Below are 26,714 nucleotides of genomic sequence, written 5' to 3' on the forward strand. Positions count from 1 at the left end.
CGGCCACGGGTGAGGAGAGAGAGAGACGGACGGCACGGGGTGGTGATGGTGGTGCGGTACGGCGGCGTGGGACGGCGGCACGGCGGGCTGTGAGCGGCGGCGCCGGCATACAGGCGAAGGGAGGGGCGATCGGCGGTGAGAGAGGGAGAGAGAGAAAGCTCACGGTGGGGAGGGGGCTGGCTGGAGAGAGAAGAGGGAGAATGAAGAGAGACAGAGAGAGTCTTGACTCAAATAGTGGAACTTGGACCAAAATGGCAAATTACAATCTTGCCCCTCTCTCACAAACGAAATCGACGGCCCAGATTCGATCTTATCTTGAAACCGACGGCCGAGATCGAATCTTACCCAAAATATCCAAGGGCAATTCAGGAATTTCTCAAAAAGTCCAAGGGTAAAATTGTCATTTTCCAAAACTATGGCAAAATTACCAAAATACCCCTCCTTCATAAAACATGCCCTTCATAAATTCCCAAGGGCAAAATGGTCCTTTCTCTCATTTCTCGCCAAAATTGAATTTTTCTGAAGGAATCGGGACAATCCAAAATTACACGTTCTAACCGCAACGTCGTCCTAACGTCCCGTTGTGACTTCTTAATTTTCCGATGTCTAATTTGGGCTCAATTAAATAATTAAATTTTATTAAACGCAACTCGAGCGTTTCTCAAACTAACGGGCGGCTTTTTGGGGGAAATTCGCATATTCGACCTGTGACTGATAATAAATCGAGTCACGTGCAAGTTCATTCGGTTCGCGATGACTTCGGTTGTCATTTAAATCGCGAGGATCAATCACTAGATCCGAGGGGCACGATCGTTTGGTATAAGTTCAAGATCGTTCGTCAATTCATTTCGTGGTCCAGTGGAATCACCAGCGATCTACTACTATGACAGTGGCGAACTGACCCCTAGTTATCCTCGGATCGGCCAACAGTGGCTCAAAATGTCACCTCGACGATTTTATGGTCGAAAGCCAATTCACGATTGAATTTTCTCTTAGTCGTACGAATTTAAATCTCCAGTCAGCCTTTCCCCAATGGTTAGTATCCCAGGAATGATCAGTTCCGAGTGAGAATTTACTACGAGTACATTTGATAAAACTCAGTATTTTATAAATCCCAAATGGACCAATTTTCAGGATGTCACAACTCTTCCCCCCTTACAAAAATTTCGTCCTCGAAATTTATAAATCTCACCACTATTCAAAATTTACAAATCTTACTACTACTCAAACAGCTAGGGGTATAGACGTTGCATCATCTCTTCACTTTCCCAAGTTGCGCCTTCAGTCCCGTGGTGCTCCCAAATAACTTTGACCGTCGGGATTGTCTTGCTCCTCAAAACTCGCTCCTTACGATCTTTGATTCTTACCGGTCTCTCGACATATGACACTTTGTCATCTACTTCTATCTCCTCATAATTCAGTACATGCGTCGGGTCCGGTTCATATTTCCTCAACATCGACACATGGAACACATTATGCACTTGCGATAAATTCAGGAGAAGAGCAAGGCAATACGCTAGATCCCCGATCCTTTCTAAAACCTCAAAAGGTCCCACGTACCTCGGACTCAACTTGCCCTTTTTACCAAACCTGGACAGTCCTCTTACGGGCGACACCTTCAAAAATACATGATCCCCCACTTGAAACTCTAAAGGCCTTCGCCTTCTGTCTGCATAACTCTTCTGACGGCTTTGAGCTGTTTTCAGCCTTTCACGAATCACCTTAACTGCCTCAATTGATTGCTCGACTAACTTTGGCCTGGTTATAGTTCTTTCTCCCACTTCGTCCCAGCACACGGGCGTCCTACAAGCCCTGCCATATAGCGCTTCAAAGGGCACCATTCCTATGCTCTGCTGAAAACTATTATTATAAGCGAATTCTACTAAAGGCAGTTGCTCTTCCCACTTACCCTGAAAGTCCAATACACATGCCCGAAGCATATCTTCTAAAGTCTGAATCGTCCTCTCAGACTGGCCATCTGTCTGAGGATGGTAAGCCGTACTAAACTGTAACTTGGATCCTAACGCCGTCTACAGACTTTTCCAAAAGCTGGCGGTAAACCTAGGATCACGATCTGAGGTTATCGACACTGGTACACCATGTAGACGAACTATCTGCTGCACGTACAACTCAGCATATCGATCTAATGTGAAATCCTTTCGCACGGCCAAAAAGTGTGCCGACTTTGTTAATCTGTCGACTATCACCCATCTAGTATCATGGCCCCTTTGGCTCCTTGGCAACCCCGTCACAAAATCCATAGTTATGTGCTACCACTTCCACTCTGGAATTTCCAAGGGTCGCAATAATCCTCCAGGCTTACAATGCTGTGCCTTTACCTGCTGGCACGTCAGGTACTTAGCTACGTGTTTAGCGATTTCCGCCTTCATACCATTCCACCAGTAATGTTGCCTCAAATTCTGATACATTTTCGTGCTCCCCGGATGAATACTATAATCACTACGATGCGCCTCCGATAAAATTTCCTCCTTAAGCTCTGCATCGTCGGGTACACATAAGCGTCCACGAAACTTTAATATTCCATCTTCCGATACCTGGAAATCTGGCTTTCTTTTGGCTTCCTCCATCTCTAAAATTCTTTGAATCTCTGGATCCGCAGACTGCAACACTCTAATCTTAGCCTGAATTTCCGGTTCAATTCTAAACGTAGCCAGCAAACTCGAGACTTGACTTACTACGAATCTAAACTCCGAGTCTCGCACCTTTTCTAACAAAGTCCACTCCTTGACCATCAAATGGGCTAGGCTTGACTTCCGACTCAACGCATCGGCTACCCGGTTAGCTTTCCCGAGATGATATAAAATATCGCAATCATAATCCTTCAACAATTTCATCCACCGACGCTGCCTCATATTAAGTTCCTTTTGAGAAAATAAATATTTAAGGCTCTGATGATCGGTATAGATCTAAAATTTCTCTCCGCATAAATAATGTCGCCAAATCTTCGGGGCAAATACTATTGCGGCTAATTCCAAGTCATGCGTCCGATAATTTAACTCATGTGGTCTTAACTGCCTTGACGCGTAGGCCACTACTCGCCCATTTTGCATGAGTACACACCCTAATCCTTTCATACCCTCCAGATCCTGATGGAATCGTCAATACTGATGTTGATGTCAATCTATGCTTCAACTCCTGAAAACTTCTTTCACATCTATCAGTCCATTCAAATTTTGTTTCCTTTTTCAACAAATGCGTCAACGGCGTTGCTATCGCCGAAAATCCTTCCACGAAATGGCGATAATATCTAGCCAAGCCCAGAAAACTTCGAACTTCTGTTACCATCGTTGGTCTAGGCCATTTCATTACTGCCTCAATTTTTGATGGGTCCACTGAGATTCCTTCCCTAAAAATTACATGACCGAGAAATGCTACTCGACTGAGCCAGAATTCGCACTTGCTTAACTTAGCATACAGCGCATTCTCCCTTAAAGTCTGCAACACTCGATTCAAATGAAATTTATTTTCCTCTAGGCTCTTCGAGTATGCTAATATATCGTCTATAAACACGATCACAAATTGATCTAAGAATTCCTTAAACACTCGATTCATCATATCCATAAAGGCAGCAGGGGCGTTTGTCAATCCGAACGGCATTACAGTAAATTCATAATGTCCATATCTTGTCCTAAATGCCGTCTTCGGTATATCCTCCTTCCTAATCCTCAACTGATGATATCCCGTTCTCAAATCAATTTTAGAGAACACCGAAGCCCCTTACAACTGATCAAACAAATCATCAATCTTCGGCAAGGGATATTTATTTTTAATTGTCACCTGATTCAGCTGCCTATAATCAATACACAATCTCAATGATCCGTCCTTTTTCCTCACAAATAACACCGGCGCTCCCCACGGAGACGCACTGGGACAAATAAATCCTTTGTCTAATAATTCTTGCATCTGCACCTTTAACTCCTTCAACTCCGATAACGACATCCTATAAGGTGCTTTCGAGATCGATTCGGTTCCAGGTACCAACTCTATTACGAACTCTACTTCTCTTTCCAGCGATAATCCCGGCAATTCCTGAGGAAACACATCAGAATACTCGCACACTACCGCTATATCCTCATGCCTCGGTTCTTCAACTGTCAAATCAATTACAGCTGCTAGAAATCCTTGACACCCTTCATTCAGCAACTTCGTCATTTCTAGCGACGAAATCCATGGAATCGAGGGTCCTCCTCGACTTCCCACAAATTTAAATTCCGGATGTCCAACGGGATTAAATTGGATCACCCTGCTATTGCAATCCATTACGGCCCTCTGCTTAGACAGCCAATCCATACCCACTATCACATCAAAATCGTACATATCTAGAACTGCTAAATCAATCTTCTCCTCCCTATCCCCAATTATGATCTTGCAATTTGTACACTCCAATGAGACCAGTATTTTATCATTCAAGGGAGTCGTCACGCATAACACAACATCAAGCATTTGCGGTTCCAATCCAATCAACTCAACAAACTGTTTTGATATGAAAGAATGTGACACCCCAGGGTCAAATAAAGCATACGCAGCATGGTTGCACAGAGAAATCGTACCTGTGACAACCCCTGGTGCATTCTCAGCCTCTCTTCTGGCCATAGCATACACTCGTCCTTGTGCATGAGGCCTATTCTGATTTGCTGTCTGATCCACTCCAGTCTGATTTCCGTTCCGAGGTGGCGGCAACGCAGGTGGCTTGTTCTGTCTGGGATTGGGGCAAGTCCTTATATGGTGACCAAATCCTCCACATCCAAAATACGCTCCGCCCCGGGTTGGATAAGGTCCATTTGCGTGCCTACCTCCACATATTCTACAGGGACCATTCTGATTTCGGGTTGACTTCCTAATATTTCTTCTAATGAAAGGAGTAAAACGTCTATTATCCAACATCGGCCTCTTCCCAGGATTACGATTGTCTCTACCCTGGACAAACATCGATCCAGAAGCAACAGCCCTTTCCACTTGATCTCGCTCTAGAACTTGAGCTCTATCAAATATTTCCTCGTACGTCCTCAGATTTACCAATAACAACTGGCTGTGAATATCAACCTTCAATCCATCCCGAAATCTTCGCGCCTTATCATCGGGATGTTCTACCATTCTCGGCGCAAACTTAGACAATCTCGCAAATTCCGCCTCGTATTGATCTACCGTCATCAGGCCTTGGCGGAGTCTCATAAATTCGGCTAACTTCCTTTCCCTGGCACTGGCCGAGAAATACTTCTCATAAAAACTTTCAGTAAAAGCAGTCCAAGTCCGGGCAGTACCTTCCGGAAATATTCTATCCCCGGTGGCCTTCCACCAATCATTCGCGTTATCCTGCAACTGGTATACTGCTAGGGTTACTTTCTCATTATCAGTGCACTCTAATACTTCAAAAGCTTTCTCAAGTTCCTCTACCCATCGAGGTGCAGCCTCAGGGTCACCTTTCCCAGAAAATTTAGGCGGTTTTAACTTCATAAACTGCTCTACCAATTGGTGCATTGGCCTATTCACAACCCCTTGCCCCTGCCCTTGATTCTCATTATTATTAACGACAGCAGTGGCCACAGCGGCCTCGGCAGCTTGGGCAATCGTAGCAGCTTGTTCCTGAATCTGCTGTCCTATTATATTACCAATCTGCTCTAGGGTCCTCATGACCGCTTCCATTCTAGGGTCCTCTACAGGTCTAACATCGACTCGGGGGTCCACTGCAGCTCCAGCATCAACTTCAAGATTTTCTATCGCTCCTGCACCTATTCCAAGGTCCTCTATAGCTCTAGCTCGAGCACGACCTCTACCCCTTGTTCCTCTCCCTGCGCCCCTTCTTGGGACTCTTCCTACACATCTTCCTTCGCTACTCATCGTCACAATTCTACCACTCTCCTACCTGCTATAATTCCACTCAGGAATTAGTAACCTAGGCCAACTAGATCAGTCTAGTCCTAGGCAGTAAATTAACGCAAGAATTTACTCAGCAGGCAATCAATCACTACCATCACTAGACCACAATCAATAGGGTCTGAACACTTACCTCGAGTCCAGATGCACCTGCATTTCAATAATTACCACAATCAACTCACTCAATCAATCACAACAAACAATCTGGAGGCACGTGTAGCTTATTTCGCCCTATAACTCACTAAAGTCTCCCCAAAATACTACCCCGGGTTCTCTGCTCCTTATCACTCCAACTTCGACCAGTTTAGATCGAGCTGTCCTTGCTCTGATACCAATTCAAACGGGGATGTCACGCCCCGAACCCCATCTAGGGCACGACACCCTCTACTCGTCCTTTTAAGCGACAGCCTAGGGTATCGCCGACCTCACTTATAAACATCAGAGATTTAAATCAACAGCGGATAACCCAATTATACCCGGACAATTTAAAACTGGGGAAACATTCAGGGAGAATATACACATATTCCTTTCCATTATCAAACTTATAAAATATTTACAAGTTACAACCATCATATACAATTGCACACCGTATTACAAACCACCGACAGCAAAAAGGGTTCGATGACCTGGTATTCTAACCTCAAAAATGGTACTCTTCCAAAAACCTATTCTCAACCCCGATACTAGCCCCTACGCCCCTTACTCGGCGTCCACTCTGAGTCCGACTCCTCGTCGTCTGAATCTGAACTCCCCTGAACGGTCTGGTCCTCCGAGGACTCCGGCTCTGCCTCAATCTCAATCGGATGATTAATGTCTCCCGATTCGGCTGGAACTTCATACTGATCCTCCTCAGCCGGTCCCCCAAAGAAGTCGTCCTCAGGTACGAAATTGGGATCCATAAACTGCTTGTATGGGAGTATATACTCCGGTTCCTCCTCAGACTCATCAGGCTCACTCTCGGGTTCTGCCTCGGACTCTACCTCCTCTGGTTCCTCCTTGGGAATTGGTTCTAAATCTATGTCATCGGGTCGAATTCTGCTTGCGATCCTTCGGGCTCGGGTTCGTGCTCAGCCCCTGAAGATCCTTGTGCTACTGGGGCTGGATGCAATCCAGATTGCGCTAAACTAGTTTCCGCACTAGTCAATTCCCCGTCTATAGGAGGTATGGCAGACGGGTCCCAATCCCCAACCAAATCAAAAGGAACATCAAAACCCCTGACTTGCCCGAACTCATCAACTCCATCCCGGAAAACCAGGCAGTGTATACATGGGTCTCCCATAAAGGTAGTCCTACTTCTACAAATACCGTGGTACTGTGCTTAATCCAGGTCATGTTGTCGCCCATAGGAAACTCTGTAACCTTATACTCGATGTGTACTGGTACCCCAAAACGTTCCGGCGGCGACGGCGGCGGGGGATTCATGGTTCCTGCCGGGGTTCTGAAATGTTTGGTTGCAACAACCATGAGAATATATCTCAGTAAGTACACCCCTAAACCCCACCTAGGCTATCACGTACCTCCAGACAATCACGAAATATAATCACACACACACACACACTCATCATATAGCAGACACATCAATTGATCTTACCTGGCCTATCCTGCTTGCACCCTGCACGTTAGTCGCAACCACAATATATGCAATCACATGCATGCTCAATTCTCATTCTTGCGCATTCGTTCCGGTCTAACCACATCTTTTTTACACTCTCGCCAGTGGCCCGCGTTACAGTACACGCCTCAGGTCCACTGCGACAAACTTATCACAACACTTTAGGGCCCGCGTTACAGTACACGCCTCAGGCCATGTATCTCGCCCGCATTACAGTACACGCCTCAGGCTCAACATCTATCACCTACTGCACAACCCGCGTTGAAGTACACGCCTCAGGACAGCACAATTTTCACGATCGCACATGCCACACCACATTCACTCTCTTGCTCATGCACATGCTCAACAGTTACTTGCCACTCAATCGGCCAGTCACATGTGGCCCGAGCACGCATCAATTCACACACAATTCATGCTCACTACACATTTGACATGCCCAAGTTAACAATTCATTCAGTCTGGCCCAAGCGTGCACACAATAGGCATATTTCAATCAATTAATTATGCAACCACGCACCCAATTTCATCACCACAATTCAGTGATATTTCAAACACACATTAAACACACAATTTGCCATTTTTCCCCAACCAAACGGCGGCAAATCAATTCCGGCCCTTCACGACATTTTCTCACAATTAATCGCCGGTTCTAAATATCCAAATTTCATCCCGATTAGTACATCACAGCCCATTGAACAGCCAATCACAGCCACCTATTGGCCTCGAAATATCCATTAAAAATGTCCCGAATTCAATCCTAGGCCCGCTAATTGATTCCGCATCCTAATCGTACAATTTCACATCCACATAAACCCGATTTCAACCTAAAATCACCTGTCGATACCCAATGTCCTAGATTGGGTTTAGGGCGCGACTTACCGAGCCCTAGACTATCTCGGCTAGAGCGACAAGTGGCGGCAATTGGCAAGGACGGCAGCGAACGGCGCGGCTTGGCTCGACGGACGGCGATCGACGCACGGCGGCGGCACGGCTTCCTTGCCGTGGGTCACGGCCACGGGTGAGGAGAGAGAGAGACGGACGGCACGGGGTGGTGATGGTGGTGCAGTACGGCGGCGTAGGACGGCGGCACGGCGGGCTGTGAGCGGCGACGCCGGCGTACAGGCGAAGGGAGGGGCGATCGGCGGTGAAAGAGGGAGAGAGAGAAAGCTCATGGTGGGGAGGGGGCTAGCCGGAGAGAGAAGAGGGAGAATGAAGAGAGAGAGAGAGAGAGAGAGAGAGAGAGTCTTGACTCAAATAGTGGAACTTGGACCAAAATGGCAAATTACAATCTTGCCCCTCTCTCACAAACGAAATCGATGGCCCAGATTCGATCTTATCTTGAAACCGACGGCCGAGATCGAGTCTTACCCAAAATATCCAAGGGCAATTCAGGAATTTCTCAAAAAGTCCAAGGGTAAAATTGTCATTTTCCAAAACTATGGCAAAATTACCAAAATACCCCTCCTTCATAAAACATGCCCTTCATAAATTCCCAAGGGCAAAATGGTCCTTTCTCTCATTTCTCGCCAAAATTGAATTTTTCTGAAGGAATCGGGACAATCCAAAATTACACGTTCTAACCGCAACGTCGTCCTAACGTCCCGTTGTGACTTCTTAATTTTCCGATGTCTAATTTGGGCTCAATTAAATAATTAAATTTTATTAAACGCAACTCGAGTGTTTCTCAAACTAACGGGCGGCTTTTTGGGGAAATTCGCATATTCGACCTGTGACTGATAATAAATCGAGTCACGTGCAAGTTCATTCGGTTCGCGATGACTTCGGTTGTCATTTAAATCGCGAGGATCAATCACTAGATCCGAGGGGCACGATCGTTTGGTATAAGTTCAGGATCGTTCGTCAATTCATTTCGTGGTCCAGCGGAATCACCAGCGATCTACTACTATGACAGTGGCGAACTGACCCCTAGTTATCCTCGGATCGGCCAACAGTGGCTCAAAATGTCACCTCGACGATTTTATGGTCGAAAGCCAATTCACGATCGAATTTTCTCTTAGTCGTACGAATTTAAATCTCCAGTCAGCCTTTCCCCAATGGTTAGTATCCCAGGAATGATCAGTTCCGAGTGAGAATTTACTACGAGTACATTTGATAAAACTCAGTATTTTATAAATCCCAAATGGACCAATTTTCAGGATGTCACATCATCTCAGTGAATAAATCATACAATCAATCGAACAATGGAGAAAAGTGTCAAAAAAGTCCTAAACTTTTTGCATTTGTGCCAATTTTGTCCTAAACTTTTTTTTTTGTGCCAATTCAGTCCTAAACATTTTGCATTGGTGCCAATTTAGTCCTCAACCTTTTTTTGGTGCCAATTCAATCCTAAACCTTTTGCAAAGGTCCAATTCAGTCATAAACCTTTTGCATTGATGCCAATTTAGTCCGAAACCTTTTTTTGTGCCAATTCAGTCCTAAACATTTTGCATTTGTGCCAATTCAGTCCTAAACCTTTTGCATTGGTGCTAATTCAGTCATTCGGGCTAATAGCTATTCACGTGTCGAAGGACTGAATTGGCACCAAAAAAAGATTTAGGACTAAATTGGCGTCAATGCAAAAAGTTTAAGACTGAATTAGCACCAATGCAAAAGGTTTAGGACTAAATTGGCACCAAAAAAGGTTTATGACTCAATTGGCACCAACGCAAAAGATTTAGGACTGAATTAACATCAAAAAAAGGTTTAAGACTCAATTGGCATTAATGCAAAAGGTTTAGGACTTTTTTGACACTTTTCCCTCGAACAATGTGTTCAGAATATGCCAACGACAAAGCAACTCGTCCTCTTCAAGTTTTTTCCTCTCCTTGTTGATCCTTTCAACGGCTTTTGCACTTGGCTGTCTTACTTCAATGGTAGGCTTTGGATCCTCTATAGGCAGCAGATTGGAATCCAGAATGGAGGAAATCTTCAAGGTAGTGAGAAGAAACATCATCTTGTTTTTCCAACGGGCGAAATTCTTGCCATCAAACTAGTCCAATTTTCTGACCCAAAAAAAAAAAAATTGGTCCAGTTTCACCATGTCTTGATTCATGACTTTGATTGACTCTGACTCCATTGTTGCCGAAGTGTTGGGGAAAAATCAAGTGACTGGGCAGAAGAATGGAGTCGGGCTTTGAGCTATGACAACTCTCTCTTTAAGGAATTATTTGCCCCACAAATGTTGCTAATGATTACTGGCAAAAATTCTCCAGGATACAACAAAGTTTCAATGAGAATACCAGAAGAACTCTCAAAAGGAAACAATTGAAAACAATGGCTGAATATGAAAGAAATGAAAAATGGAAGAAAATAATCTATTGAACAGAAATGTTGTGTAATTAATAGCGAAAAATATGTATAAACAGATACAACCTTTCCTTCCGATATAACCGCTAATAAGTAACTGCCAAGTGGGACGAGGCACCTCTTCGTTTGTTTTACAAACTACCAACAGTGGAGAGGTAGACTCTAACTAAGGGAGAGGAAGACTCCCTATGAGGAAGATGGTAGTTCTTCCGAAGGAGAGAAACCCTACGAGAGGGTTAGAGTTGCACAATCTCTCGTACATGATGTAGCAGAGCGAGAACATGGCTACACGCAACTATCCGTGCAGTCAAAAACTAATGCAAGAACATCCTTGGAATCAATATCATGTACTGGACAACTAATTATTACCGAAATTAGATATCTCTAGTATTTGTCGAATTGTCATGATGTAGAATAAAGATCGGCCCACAATAGATAATATGCAATCTCAAGGAGTTTTAATCATAACGTATTGAGACTCTATCTCACTGCCTCAACTTTAACATTGACCAATGGGATATGCTCCCTTCGGCCACCACGCCTTAAATTGCTAGGGCATGATATATTTGAGCTTAGTAAATTATTCATTTTCACCAATACTAATATCCCATAGAGAATCAGGGGATTTCGCCGAATTTATCGTGTCCAAATTACAACAAGTCTACTAAGTAAATATTCTCTTATTAAGCATCCAATGCTTTCATCGAAGTACATAAGATCCATATAGCTTGGTGGGTCTGTCCACCTTTATTGGAACCTGAAGCCGGATTTAGAGAAATTTTACCTACACCGAGTGTTCGTCAGCCCACTCAATCTCAGCCCTTCAAAATTATGAGGTCCATGTGAGTCCCACGTAACCGAGTCCTTGTTGAGATTAAGTCAGCTCGTAAAAGCCCGCGATAGTAAAACGAGAATTTATAATAGGAAGCTGGAGTCGCGCTTGTTATACCAAACTACGATACAAATATAACACTCAAATAAAATATTATCTCACACAATTATTACAATATAGTTTCTCAAACCACACACAAAACACTTAAAGCTCACTAGCTTATACATAGACACACTCGCAACTCTTTTAGTTTTTCTCTCCCTCACATATGGGCAACGACTGTTACCTCTCTATTTTAAAGATCACACTTTTTGCCCTTGTGGCTTGCTCCTAAACTTGACATAATACTCTATTTATAGAGTAATTGCAGCCGAATAACTTGGAAGTCATGAACCACATGCTTCCCGAGTGATTGAAATCTCTGAGAAAGAACAACGCTAGGGAGAGGTTTACCATCGATCTCAAGAGATGTTGACAATTCAACAACGAAAATCAATTTTATTATATCTCAACAGATCTCGCGATTTGGATGGAAGGGAGTGCACGCAACCGCTCCGCCCACGGCCAATATAATTTTCAGGAAGTGAAAGCAACAATGTCAGGGTCTTGCTCAAGAAGAACCTTCTCCTCTTGGCCTACTATGATCCATGCATCGATTCCACCCTCAGATTTACTATCAATGAGAACAATCTTACGGACGGGATTGCCTGCATTGCTCACCAAGTCCGGCTTCCCCCACCCAAAATCGATGTCATAGAATGGGAAACCACACCAGCTTGTAAAGTCCACCACATTATCTTCGTCACTGTTAACCCTTTCCTTGTATTCTCTTGCAAATTCCTTCACCATATCCATGCACGACTCTCTGTCCGCTATCGCTGCAAACCTTGTCTTGGCGCTCGCGAACATATCGTGGATCATCTTCACAAACGCTTCGAAATCCAGGCTGCTCTGATGCATCGTGTGTCGGGCGTTGACCTTGGTGACGAAGTTACCAAACGCATTTGTTGGTATTGGTAGATTAACTCTCCCACGCAAGTTCATATTCTGGCAAATGACAAGGGGCCTCAGGCGCCCGTGTTTAGCTCGATCCAAAGTTACTAATGCCTTACATAACAGTGCAGACACGACCTCCACTCTCGATATCCGCACATTTTTAGGCCCAGCCAGTTTTAATCTCGATAGGGCCGCGCCACTGAATAAGAACCGATTTATCGTGAGTTTTACTCCAGCAAGAAGTGGAGGCATAAGAGTTACCCCCGACCCCTTCACTGGGAATAGAGAGGACAGCTCGAAATACGGCGAGGCTACTTCGTGGACTCCACTCCTACACGCGGTAGCCCATGAGTTCATGAATGTCGCCATGGTGCACATGTCGCCTAACTTGTGATAAGAGCGCAGGCTGATCACGAGTCCCCCACACTCGAACACGTTTGCTTGAATCATGACTAGGGGATTGCTGGCTGGTCCCATTCGGAACTTGGACAAACGGCCGAGCAGGTCTGTGTCAAATTCTCCCTGGAGGAGCTGATCCAGCTGGCCATTCACTTTGGCGTGCACAAATTCTACTCCTTGGTCGTTACAGTCAATAAAGAGCCCTTCCTCGACGTACCGACCAGCTAGAGGGTAGAAGATCGCTAGAGTTTCCGAAAGCGACTCCTCCAAAAGGCGAAGCCTTTGGAAAATATCCTCTTCATGGTTTTCGCCATCAGCCTGGTAGTAGAAAAGGAAACCGGCGTACAGTGGCTGCACAAGCTCATCAATGCATGAAATGTTTAGCTTTCGACGGTGGTTCGGCGTCGGAGCCGATGGCTTGATCAATTTCTTGCTTTGCACTTCGATCTTCATACTTGAATCTCTTCCGGTCACTCCAAGATTCCCCAACAAATTGGAATTGGTGCACTCAAACCTGGTGGGTGAAGATTGGTTATATAGATAATATTTGCTCAACAACCATTTATTTATAAGAGAACTCCTAGATAATCCAACAAAAATCTAGTCTGTGGGCGGCTGTAAAAGGTTTTGATTAAAAATAAAAAAAAAGATCCACCACGTAAGCTCTTGCAGAGATTTTCTTGTAATTGCAGGCTAATTGGCCGTCTTATGCTGTTGAATGTGTGACAGTAAAAACCAGAAAAAAAGATCCAATGTACAAGCCCTCGTAATGCAGAATCCATTAAGTTGCTACTGGTCCTCCTTTGCTCCATTACTTGTTTTCATTCTCTATCAAACTAATAATACCATGAGATAATTACACATGTAGTCCCTAAATTTTGGCCTAATGTGCAATATTATTCCTGAACTTGTAATTTGTTCAACGTGGTCCTTGAACTTTAGTCAAATGTATAATGTCGTCCCTGAACCCTTAATTTGTTCGATATAATCCCTAAACTTTTGATAAATATTCATACTAGTCTCTAGACTATATGGAAATATCTAATATTATCCTTCCATTAATTCAAGATAATAGAATTTGTTGATTTGACTTCCAATTCGGTCAGTTTGAAGGGTGGACAAAAAAATAACGTTACATGTGTAGATTATCCACGAAAGAGATTTAACTAAAATTAGGATATAATAATCCATATCATCAAATAACGTGTATAATCACTTTTTAATTTAAATAAATTAAAAGGATTATTATATTCTAATTCAAGTTGAATATCTCATGTGAATAATTCATATGTAATGTTTATTTTTTATTGACATACCGAACTGGAAGTCAAATCAGCAAATTCCATTAACTTAAATTAATAGAAGGACAACATTTAATATTTTCATATAATCCAGTGACTAAATTGAATATGTACCAAAAGTTTAAAGACCAAATTGAATAAATTAAAAATTTATGAACAACATTGCACATTGGGCTAAAATTCAAAGATCACGATGAATAAATTAAAACATGATTATAGATCATGTTAATGCATTTGGATTCACAGAAGTATCATTTTCCTACCTAAATGGTAGAAGTGAGCAGTTCCCGGTTCCTTACAGGTTCCACCTGGAACATAAAACTTACCATCGGGTACAAGTTCCTCATTTTTTGGAACCCGGAACCTACCCATGAAAACGTGGAACCTGGAACCTACCTTGTCACGGGTTCCAGGGTCGGTTCCAAGTTCTAACGGGTTCTTTTTTTTTTTCTTGTTTCATTTTTAGTTAAACAAAACGAAAGACTAGTTATTGGACAAACCACGAAGATTGTAAAGGTCTAAAGAATAAAGAGTGGCCTGTTACATAATGGATTTGTTTATCATTTGCAACTAAGGATGAAGACTCTCATCAAAATCAAGATGGATATCACAAAAAAAGAACATGACATCATTTGTGGTATGTGTAAAAAATACCAATAATAACAGCCATACATGTTGACATATATGTTGAGCAAGATTAAAAATGATGGCCTGAGATAGATATCATCCTGTTTTAACGTAGAACTCAGCATCAAAAAGTGCATAGGCGGTTTTGAAGAAAGCTAACCTGCAATTTAAAGCCGATCACACAGAGAGAGAATGGCGCTCACGTTTTGTAGGGGAGTTTGCTGTACTCCTCTTCTATATCCAACAGTAAGAAGTCATCATACTGTGCCACTTCCCTTTTCAATTCCATCATCTTCACCCCATCATTAGTCCTACCAATGACAAATCTAAAAACTAATCCAGTGTCTTCCTCCAAGCTGCAATTTAGTCCATATACTCACAATCAAATCAGATTTTTCATATATACCACAAATGATAAAGCATAAATGAGCCGAGATCAATTACCACAACCATATCCATAGTAATAACAATTTCTAAATATTCTACATTAAAGCCATCGGAGAAAGACCGAACGAGATAAATTCTTGACAGTAGCAAGTTTCCCGGTGACATAAGCTATACTCATGATTTCAAGTTTGCTTGCATTGACCCCAACTGGATCTAAAAAGATCACCCTTTCCCCCATGATCACATCCCAAACCTACCCATAAGAAAATTCTCAACAAAAGAAGCAGACACAACACAAGGACAAAATCACATAACCCATATTCCCCTCCAAGCTCCTCTAGACTAGAAAAGATGTCAATTTCTCTACCAAATCCATAAGTAGGGGAGAATTGAGTAGTATTCAGATTTTCCTTGGAAATATTGTTCAGACTAGGGTGGCACAGACAAAGCTATCCTCTAATTGGAAAAAACATATGCCCTTTTACCCATTCGGATGAATTGATTTCGTGTGGCAGTGTTGAGTTTTTGACTTGTTAGATCGTGAATCACTAGGAAAGAGGCGAATAGAGTCAAGGTTTACACTCTATTTTTTCACTTGATTAATTTATATAAGTCAGAGTTCACACTCTATTTTTCCCACTTCCATTCACTTAAAACCAAAACCAACTCCTACAGGCTACGGCTACAAGTCAAAAAGTAAGGAAAAATAGATAGAAATGCTTTATCTATACTAATACCAATTCGGAAAAATTAGTTCAAAGCAAAGAGACCTGGCCATGGCTATATCTATACCCATTCAGATGCCCTTTTGCCCCAAACGAAAAATCAACTCAGCCATTACAACAATTTTAGCAAACAAACAAGCAGGAACAAAACTCCAACTTCAAAGTGCTCTAACAACCGCACGAGCCAAATTGACAGAAACCCTAGAGTCGTCAACAACGCAACACCAAATCGGCCACTGCCGTCACCTCATCTACAAAAATGAACCAGAAGGAGGCAAAGAAGAAATTTTGGTTACCTGATTCTTGAATGTAGCAGAAGACGAGGTAAGCGAAGTGATGAAAGGGGCTTAGCGTCGCAACGGCGGAAGGGTTTCAATGTCGCGGCAAAACGCGGAAGGCTCAGTGTCACGATGGAACGCGGAAGGCTCAGCGTCACGATGGAACGCGGAAGGCTCAGCGTCGTGACGGAAGAGGCTCAGCGTCGCGGCGGTGGAAGAGGCTCGGCGTCAGGGTGGAACGCGGAAGGTTCAGTGTGACGCCGTCAATGAGAGTTTGAGAGCTGAGATTGAGAGTGGATCGTGAAAAGTGAGAAGAAAATTAGGAATTTTACAATTATGGTACCCGGTTTCGGTTCCCGTATCGGGAGCCGAACCGAGGACCGACGGTTCCTTAAAAAATGAAACCGGAAACCGGAACCTCCCTCCTTGGAATCGAGAATCGGACCCACCGATCCGGCTCTTTTATTTTCAGTTCTACTCTGAAATCGTGTTACCCCTGCTAAATGGGATACAGCATGCATAAATTAATAATTATACACTAGCAATCATAAAGCCTCTGACACAATGTTTGTCAGTTTGCATGAAAGCACCTTTAACGGTGAAGACTGCGTGGAAAGGGTTCCTTTCCACGGGTTTCGTGCTGTTCTAGTCTTCGTTTTGCATTTTTTGATGATGTTGGGTTTTATATGATATAAGCACCAGAAGAAAATTTTGAATTCTCTCCTGTTTTAGTAATAAGCTTAATGGAAAGGGGTATTGTACAAAGAATCTAATGCACGCCAGAAGAGGAGGTGTAGAAGTTCTCACCTTTCACGAAACCAGGCATATATATAACATCACTTGTGCACAACAATCACCAGGGCCTGATCAATGTGAACCCCTTTGTGAATGCCCGGATTCGCGAAAGGTGGCAGTGTTTAGATTTCCCGCTTTTGGCATGCCTTAGGTCTCTGCACATCACCTATTCCCTCAAGCATGTAAGCTCAGACACTGTTATGACTTATGTGGAAATTACAACGAAATTAAACTGAGAATAATAAATAAAAAAAAACACACAGATTTACATAGAAAATCCTTGCGGAAAAAACCATGGGGAGAAGAGAAGCCAAATCCACTATGGAAATTCAAAGATTACAAAATGTGGCTCAAAAAAACTTAAGACTCTTTCTGTTTCTTCTTTTTTATAAAACCTAATAACTTAAGAAAAAACAATCATAAGAAATTTTTGAATGCTCTCCAATTTTAGTAATAAGCTTAATGGAAAGAGGTATTGTATAGAGAAACCTAATGCATGCCAAAAGAGATGTAGAACGTCTCACCTTTTGTGAAACCAGGCATTTATATAACACCACTTGTGTAGAACAATCATCGGGGCCTGGTCACTGCAACCCCCCTTGTGAATGCCTGGTTCTATGAAAGGTGACGGCGTTTAGAAATCCCACTTTTGGCATGCCTTAGGTCTCCACACATCACCTATTCCCTTAAGCCTGAAGCTCAGATACTATTATGACTTATACGGAAACTACAAAGAAATTAAAACTGAGAAAAATAAAAATAAAAACATATAGATTTACATGGAAAATCCTTGTGGAAAAACCAAATAGAGAGGAGAAGCCAAATCCACTATTGAAATTCAAGAATCACAAAAGGTGGCTCGAAAAAACCTAAGACTCTTTTCGACTCATGTTTTAGTAGTAAGCGTAATGGAACAAGGTATTGTATAAAGAAACCTAATGCACGCCAAAATAGGAGGCGTAGAAGGTCTCACCTTGCGTGAAACCAGGCATATTTATAACACCACTTGTGTACAACAATCACCGAGGCCTAGTCACTACAACCCCCTTTGTGAATGCCCGGTTCCGCATAAGGTGATGGTGTTTAGATTTCCCGCTTTTGGCATGCCTTAGGTTTGCACATCACCTATTCCCTATAGTCTATCAGCTTAAATACTATTATGACTTATGCGGAAACTACAACGAAATTAAAAGTGAAAAGAAAAAAACACAAACACAAATATGCATGGAAAACCCTTGCAGGGAAAACCATGGGGAGAGGAGAAACCAAATCTACTATGGAAATTCAAGGATTACAAAAGGTGACTCGAAAAAACCTAAAACTCTTTCTATCTCTCCTTTTTTGTAAAACCTAATAACTTAAGAAAAAATAATATTTATATTACTTCATACCACGAGTTCGGGTATCAAAACTCAATTTGGGTCAAATACCCAAAACATAATTCAAGACAAACTCAACAAATGTTGGGAGCGTGGGATAGAAGCCTGATACCTTTTGCATGGAGAGATCGCCAAGAAAAAACTCAAGTCCAAACTCCTCAACATATTCGATTATACCCACATTTACTCAAAAATTTAAACCAATGAGTTATAAGATAACTAAGATATATTAACAGTTTTACACCACACAAATTATCCGATGTGAAAATTCTCTAACACAATTCACACTTGCCTCATAATAACAAATATCAAGAATAGAAACACGATGACAATTACAAGATCATGATGAAGTAACTACTAGATTAGATAAAAATAATTTTTCTATTAGCAGTAGTACTTGATTTATCAATGATTTCACTTTAAATCTAACGGTGGCCCACTCTCAGGGTCAATACAGTTGGCTAGGGTATCGAAGGAATTCCAGTTCAGGAACTGAAGGTCAAAGTTAGAATAGCAGCTAGCAAAGCAGATGATATATTGTACACTAAATCAAAATAAACCACTGAGAGCATGGATAGTAAACTCATTGCATTGATTGGAGCAGTAACAAGTAATAACCCATCCATTATGCTCATCAAAATCTACAAATCTTATGCCTCAGATCAGGATGTGACCCTCAGATGACATAGCAAGCTTTTCCTTGAGCATCTTCATTACAGGACTTGATTTATTCGGGTAAAGTCGCGCACGTGCCTCATTGAAGGCTGCGCCGGATGCGATGAGCACTACCAGTATAATGCTTTCGTAAAAAGAGCAATGTTGGCGTTTAATGACAACTGATCCTGACCAATTTGATGTTGCACAAGTTGATCTCATCGCGCCGCTGGTTCTACTAAATTGTTTCTTGAGTTTTAGTCATGTACCGAACGTGACCCATTGGAATATTTTGATTTGTTCAAAATTTGATGTGTCTTCAAGTTTGATTGCGAGAAGCTTTGCCACTAGAAGACAAAATAAAGGGCACTCTTATTTTATAAAATATATATCTCCACGATCAAACAAGGGGACTCATGTGCCTTTCATATATGGACGTACTAAAAGAAGCAAGTGGGGCCAAGTGAAAAGAAAGAAAATAAAAAAATAAAAAAAAGGGGTAAGTGCATTCAAAGTCCTAAAACTTGTCACGAAAGTGCAATTGAGTCCTAAAACTTTCAAAAAGTGCAAATAAGTCCTAAAACTTGTCATGAAAGTGCACTTGAGTCCTAAAACTTTAAAAAAGTGCAAATAAGTCCTAAAACTTGTCAAATTGGTTCAATCAAGTCCTTCCATTGATTGTACTTTTTGAAAGTTTTAGGACTTGTTTGCACTTTTGTAACAAGTTTTAGGACTTGTTTGCACTTTTGTGACAAGTTTTAGGACTCAAGTGCACTTTCGTGAAAAGTTTTAGGACTTGTTTACACTTTTTGAAAGTTTTAGGACTCAATTGCATTTTTGTGACAAGTTTTAAGACTTCTAATGCACATATCCCAAAAAAGAAAGGCTATACCTTTTCCATCTTCTTCTTTTTTGTAGCCAAACAGCTAAGGATGCTTAGGGTTCCTTGAGTAAAATGCACATGAGCTGCCAGGACAGAAGGAGCCGCTCAAGAAAAGAGAAGGAAGACGTGTGCTTATTACATTTGAAAACCCAAATCATTTCACTGTACATATTTCACTAGCGCTAGCATTTTCCTATATGTTATTTATATCCATATCTATAACTTTTGCAGGTGTATCTTTCCAAACTGCGCCAGTTTTGCATAACACACCTTTGCCTTTTACATTCTAGTGCAAAAATCACCAAAAATTCTAAATTATGCCCAAACATTTATCCTAAACTTTTTTTTGTGACTCCAAGAATCCCAAATTTATACCTATGTGACATATTTACCTCCGTCAAAATTTTGTTAATGAGAACCATTAAAAATTTACCAGAAAGCAAACCATGTTGACAAGGCGTCCACGGAACTTAAATGAAATAAAAACGATATTATTTTGACTGAAAAATAATCTAACAAAACCTTGGCGGTAAACATGTCGCCAAGGTACAAGTTTGGAATTTTTTATAGCATAAAAAAAAACTTTAGGATAAATGTGTCATATTGAACATAGTTTGCGGTTTTATATATTACAAAAAAGAGTTCAAGGTAAATGTGTTACCGTGTACATAGTTTGAAGATTTTGTGGCTTTTTCCCTGCATTTTATGAGAATGTACCGAATACATACTTCATATTTTACCAAGAGCAATTCCATTTCTTGTTTCTTAAATTATTAGTTGGGTACAGGTAGATAAAATCCCTACTCCGAAAGAACCAAATTACCCCTCTTATAATCTCCAAGCTCCTCAACTCCCCGTGAATCCTAACCTTCACACCCACAACACATTTGTTCGCCACCGCAGTCGACCTTCTCCCCCCTCCCTCTCCTCTTCTTCCGATGACGTCACTTGATCTAGACCTAGTGGCCATGGCCACAAAGGTTAGAGCTCGAGGCAAAGATAGAGAGGTATGATGTCGAGCCAGTGAGAGAAGGTTGAGGGTTAGAAAAGGGAAATAACAAATAGTAAACAGGTAGACAATTTTCCTAAAGTAAATAGTGCAAACGCGTATTTTGAATAAATAATTTTAAAAATAATTTTAAAAAAATGATAACTTACATCGCTAATAAAAATAAATAAATAATTTTATTATCCACGAAAATATTTCTTGCATTCTCGGTGGAGTCCAAACTGCAGTTCTTGTGCTTGGTTAACACTTGAAGTGTATCCCGTCCGAGTGACGCCTCGGCATAATGAGTATTGAATGGTTGAGGTTTATTCTCGTCTTTTTATTTGCATTTTTCATTATTTTTTTCTTTCCTCTCTCCCTCCCTTCTTCCCCAGCCCTGACTAATGTAGGTCTGACGATTGCAGAGCCTGTCGTGCCACTGCCGCGCTGTTCGGCAGTCGTCTCAGCCGCCGCAGCTGTCGTCTCTGGCGATCTTGGCCGCGACTCTCTCTCTCTCTCTCTGTGGAGCTGGGGACCTCCAATACGGAGGTCGAGAGCCCACATATATGATGGCCCACCACGAGTGCCACGGATCTGTGACCTATGAATGATGCAGAGAGGACAAGGGTGGGAATGAGCGAGGAAGCGAGAGAAAGACGGGTAGTTGGGTGGCACGACGCAAACGAGCGTGGTGGGGAATGTCTTGGAGATCATTTGGATTGTGCAGATGGTGGGCAGTGAGTACTGGAGGCGGCGGCAGCGGCAGCGGTGAGCCAAGATGCTGGCCTAAGAGGACTGATCGGGGGATTTCGCCGGATTTATCGTGTCCAAATTACAACAAGCCTACTAAGTAAATATTCTCTTATTAGACATCCAATGCTTGCATCGAAGTACATAAGTTCCGTATAGCTTGGTGGGTCTGTCCACCTTTATTGGGAACCTGAAGCCAGATTTAGAGAAATTTTACCACCAATGGGTGCTTGTAAACGCCCCCTGCAGGCAATAATAACTCCCGGATCTTGTTGCGATGCGGAAACATAGCGGCGATGGTAAAATGAGAATTTGTAATAGGACGTTGGAGACGTGCTTGTTATACCAAACTGCGAAACAAATATAACACTCAAACAAAGTATTGTCTCACACAATTATTACAATATAGTTTCTCAAACCACACACAAAACACTTAAAGCTCGCTAGCTTGTACAAGGACACACCCGCAACTTTTTGCCCTTGTGGCTTGCTCCTAAACTTCACATAATACTCTATTTATAGAGTAATTGCAGCCGAATAACTTGGAAGTCATGAACCACATGCTTCCCGAGTGATTGAGATCTCTGAGAAAGAACAACGCTACGGAGAGGTTTACCATCGATCTCAAGAGATGTTGACAATTCAACAACGAAAATCAATTTTATTATATCTCAACAGATCTCGCGATTTGGATGGAAGGGAGTGCACGCAACCGCTCCGCCCACTGCCAATAGAATTTTCAGGAAGTGAAAGCAACAATGTCAGGGTCTTGCTCAAGAAGAACCTTCTCCTCTTGGCCTACTGTAATCCATGCATCGATTCCACCCTCAGATTTACTATCAATGAGAAAAATCTTACGGACAGGATTGCATGCGTTGCTCACCAAGTCAGGCTTCCCCCACCCAAAATGGATGTCATAGAATGGGAAACCACACCAGCTTGTAAAGTCCACCACATTATCTTCGTCACTGTTAACCCTTTCCTTGTATTCTCTTGCAGATTCCTTCACCATATCCATGCACGACTCTCTGTCCGCTATCGCTGCAAACCTTGTCTTGGCGCTCGCGAACATATCCTGGATCATCTTCACAAACACTTCGAAATCCAGGCTGCTCTGATGCATCGTGTGTCGGGCGGTGACCTTGGTGATGAAGTTACCGAACGCATTTGTTGGTATTGGTAGATTAACTCTCCCACGCAAGTTCATACTCTGGCAAATGACAAGGGGCCTCAGGCGCCCGTGTTTAGCTCGATCCAAAGTTACAAATGCCTTACATAACAGTGCGGACACGACCTCCACTCTCGATATCCGCACATTTTTAGGCCCAGCTAGTTTTAATCTCGATAGGGCCGCGCCACTGAATAAGAACCGATTCATCGTGAGTTTTACTCCAGCAAGAAGTGGAGGCATAAGAGTTACCCCCGACCCCTTCACTGGGAATAGAGAGGACAGCTCGAAATACGGCGAGGCTACTTCGTGGATTCCGCTCCTGCACGCGGTAGCCCATGAGTTCATGAATGTCGCCATGGTGCACATGTCGCCTAACTTGTGACAAGAGCGCAGGCTGATCACGAGTCCCCCACACTCGAACACGTTTGCTTGAATCATGACTAGGGGATTGCTGGCTGGTCCCATTCGGAACTTGGACAAATGGCCAAGTAGGTCTGTGTCAAATTCTCCCTGGAGGAGCTGATCGAGCTGGCCATTCACTTTGGCGTGCACAAATTCTACTCCTTTGTCGTTACAGTCAATAAAGAGCCCTTCCTCAACGTACCGACCAGCTAAAGGGTAGAAGATCGCTAGAGTTTCCGAAAGCGACTCCTCCAAAAGGCAAATCCTTTGGAAAATATCCTCTTCATGGTTTTCGCCATCAGCCCGGTAGTAGAAAAGGAAACCGGCGTACAGTGGCTGCACAAGCTCATCAACGCATGAAATGTTTAGCTTTCGACGGTGGTTCGGCGTCGGAGCCGATGGCTTGATCAGTTTCTTGCTTTGCACTTCGATCTTCATACTTGAATCTCTTCCGGTCACTCCAAGATTCCCCAACAAATTGGAATCGGTGCACTCAAACCTGGTGGGTGAAGATTGGTTATATAGATAATATTTGCTCAACAACCATTTATTTATAAGAGAACTCCTAGATAATCCAACAAAAATCTAGTCTGTGGGCGGCTGTAAAAGGTTTTGATGAAAAAAAAAAAAAAGAGCCACCACGTAAGCTCTTGCAGAGATTTTCTTGTAATTGCAGGTTAATTGGCCGCCTTATGCTGTTGAGTGTGTGACAGTAAAAACCAGAAAAAAAGCATCCAATGTACAAGCCCTCGTAATGCAGAATCCATTAAGTTGCTACCGGTCCTCCTTTGCTCCATTACTTGTTTTCATTCTCTATCAAACTAATAATACCATGAGATAATTACACATGTAGTCCCTAAATTTTGGCCTAATGTGCAATATTATTCCTGAACTTGTAATTTGTTCAACGTGGTCCTTGAACTTTAGTCTAATGTATAATGTCGTCCCTGAACCCTTAATTTGTTCGATATAATCCTAAACTTTTGATAAATATTCATACTAGTCTCTAGACTATATGGAAATATCCAATGTTATCATTCCATTAATTCAAGATAATAGAATTTGTTGATTGGACTTCCAATTCGGTCAGTTTGAAGGGTGGACAAAAAAATAACGTTACATGTAGATTATCCACGAAAGAGATTTAACTAAAATTAGGATATAATAATCCATATCATCAAATAACGTGGATAATCACTTTTTAATTTAAAAAAATTAAAAGGATTATTATATTCTAATTCGAGTTGAATATCTCATGTGAATAATTCGTATGTAATGTTTATTTTTTATTGACATACCGAACTGGAAGTCAAATCAGCAAATTCCATTAACTTAAATTAATAGAAGGACAACATTTAATATTTTCATATAATCCAGTGACTAAATTGAATATGTACCAAAAGTTCAAAGACCAAATTGAATAAATTAAAAATTTATGAACAACGTTGCACATTGGGCTAAAATTCAAAGATCACAATGAATAAATTAAAACATGATTGTAGATCATGTTAATGCATTTGGATTCACAGAAGTATCATTTTCCTACCTAAATGGTAGGGGCAAGCGGTTCCCGGTTCCTTACAGGTTTCGCCTGGAACCTAAAACCTACCATCGGGTATAGGTTCCTCATTTTTTGGAACCTGGAACCTACCCATCGAAACGTGGAACCTAGAACCTACCCTGTCACAGGTTCCAGGGTCGGTTCCAGGTTCTAACAGGTTCTTTTTTTTTTCTTATTTCATTTTTAGTTAAACAAAACAAAAGACTAGTTATTGGACAAACCACAAGGACAAAAAAGTGAGAAGAAAAGTAGGAATTTTACAATTATGGTACCCGGTTGCAATTCCGATTTCTATTCTGGTACCTATAGGAATCGGAAACCGAACCGGGGACCGGCGGTTCCTTAAAAAATAGGACCGGGAACCGGAATCTCCCTCCTTAGAATTGGGAATCGGACCCGCCAGTCCAGTTCTTTTGTTTCCGATTTTATTCTGAAACCGTGTTCGCCCCTGCTAAATGGGATACAGCTTGCATAAATTAATAATTATGCATTAGCAATCACAAAGACTCCGAGACTATGTTCGTCAGTTTGCATGAAAGCACCTTTTATGGTGAAGACTGCGTGGAAAGGGTTTCACCCATGTGATGGTGACCCCACAGAAAAAGTACTTCCATGTACAATCTCCATCATAGTACTGTTCCTTTCCACGGGTTTCATGCTGTTCTAGTCTTCTTTTTTGCATTATTTGATGATGTTGGGTTTTATATGATTATAGCACCAGAAGAAAATTTTGAATTCTCTCCTATTTTAGTAATAAGCTTAATGGAAAGAGGTATTGTATAAAGAATCTAATGCATGCCAGAAGAGGAGGTGTAGGTCTCACCTTTTGCGAAACCAGGCATATATATAACACCACTTGTGCACAACAATCATCGGGGCCTGGTCAATGTGACCCCCTTGGTGAATGCCCGTATCCGCGAAAGGTGATAGTGTTTAGATTTCCCGCTTTTGGCATGCCTTAGGTCTTTGCACATCACCTATTCTCTCAAGCATGTAAGTTGAGATACTATTATGACTTATGTGGAAATTACAACGAAATTAAAACTAAGAATAATAAATAAAAAATCACACAGATTTACATAGAAAATCCCTGTTGGAAAAATCATGGGGAGAAGAGAAGCCAAATCCACTATGGAAATTCAAGGATTACAAAAGGTGACTTGAAAAAACTTAAGAGTCTTTCTTTCTCTCCTTTTTTTAAAACCTAATAACTTAAGAAAAAACAATCATAAGAAATTTTTGAATGCTCTCCAATTTTAGTAATAAGCTTAATGGAAAGAGGTATTGTATAGAGAAACCTAATGCATGCCAAAAGAGGTGTAGAACGTCTCACCTTCTGTGAAACCAGGCATATATATAACACCACTTGTGTACAACAATCATCGGGGTCTGGTCACTGCAACCCCCTTTGTGAATGCCTGGTTCTATGAAAGGCGACGGCGTTTAGAATTCCCACTTTTGGCATGCCTTAGGTCTCCACACATCACCTATTCCCTCAAGCCTGAAGCTTAGATACTATTATGACTTATACGGAAACTACAACGAAATTAAAACTGAAAAAATAAAAAACACATAGATTTACATGGAAAATCCTTGTGGAAAAACCAAATAGAGAGGAGAAGCCAAATCCACTATTGAAATTCAAGAATCACAAAAGGTGGCTCAAAAAAACCTAAGACTCTTTCCGACTCATGTTTTAGTAATAAGCGTAATGGAACAAGGTATTGTATAAAGAAACCTAATGCACGCCAAAAGAGGAGGCGTAGAAGGTCT

The 26,714-nt window shown here is 41.9% G+C and overlaps 2 protein-coding genes across 3 annotated transcripts; both read right to left on the reverse strand.

The window, feature by feature from the left end:
* Positions 1–11,767: 11,767 nt before the first annotated feature.
* Positions 11,768–16,517, reverse strand: LOC115663388 (acetyl-CoA-benzylalcohol acetyltransferase-like). 2 transcript variants are annotated; one of them, XM_056303377.1, is made up of 3 exons: positions 16,377–16,517; positions 15,129–15,324; positions 11,768–13,554 (listed from the first exon to the last, which is right to left on the reverse strand). In XM_056303377.1, exon 3 carries the CDS (start codon positions 13,491–13,493, stop codon positions 12,222–12,224), a length of 1,272 nt encoding a protein of 423 aa, XP_056159352.1. In that variant the 5' UTR covers positions 13,494–13,554; positions 15,129–15,324; positions 16,377–16,517; the 3' UTR covers positions 11,768–12,221. The 2 variants fall into 2 exon arrangements, with proteins under 2 accessions (XP_056159352.1, XP_056159353.1); XM_056303378.1 differs by having other exon boundaries at positions 15,129–15,279; positions 16,377–16,495.
* A 6,029-nt stretch (positions 16,518–22,546) lies between these two features.
* On the reverse strand, positions 22,547–23,818 carry LOC115669746 (acetyl-CoA-benzylalcohol acetyltransferase-like). Its single transcript, XM_030590880.2, has one exon. The coding sequence runs from the start codon at positions 23,816–23,818 to the stop codon at positions 22,547–22,549; it is 1,272 nt and encodes a 423-aa protein (XP_030446740.2).
* Between the last annotated feature and the right edge of the window lie 2,896 nt (positions 23,819–26,714).

Source organism: Syzygium oleosum, unplaced genomic scaffold (assembly GCF_021117445.2).
Source record: "Syzygium oleosum isolate NSW1041296 unplaced genomic scaffold, Sole_v2.1 Sole_v2.27, whole genome shotgun sequence".
In the NCBI taxonomy this organism is placed as follows: domain Eukaryota; kingdom Viridiplantae; phylum Streptophyta; class Magnoliopsida; order Myrtales; family Myrtaceae; genus Syzygium; species Syzygium oleosum.

Excerpts from the sequence above, each read along its gene's own strand:
- LOC115663388 (XM_056303377.1), bottom strand. The coding sequence starts at position 13,493 with ATGAAGATCGAAGTGCAAAGCAAGAAATTGATCAAGCCATCGGCTCCG.
- LOC115669746 (XM_030590880.2), bottom strand. The coding sequence starts at position 23,818 with ATGAAGATCGAAGTGCAAAGCAAGAAACTGATCAAGCCATCGGCTCCG.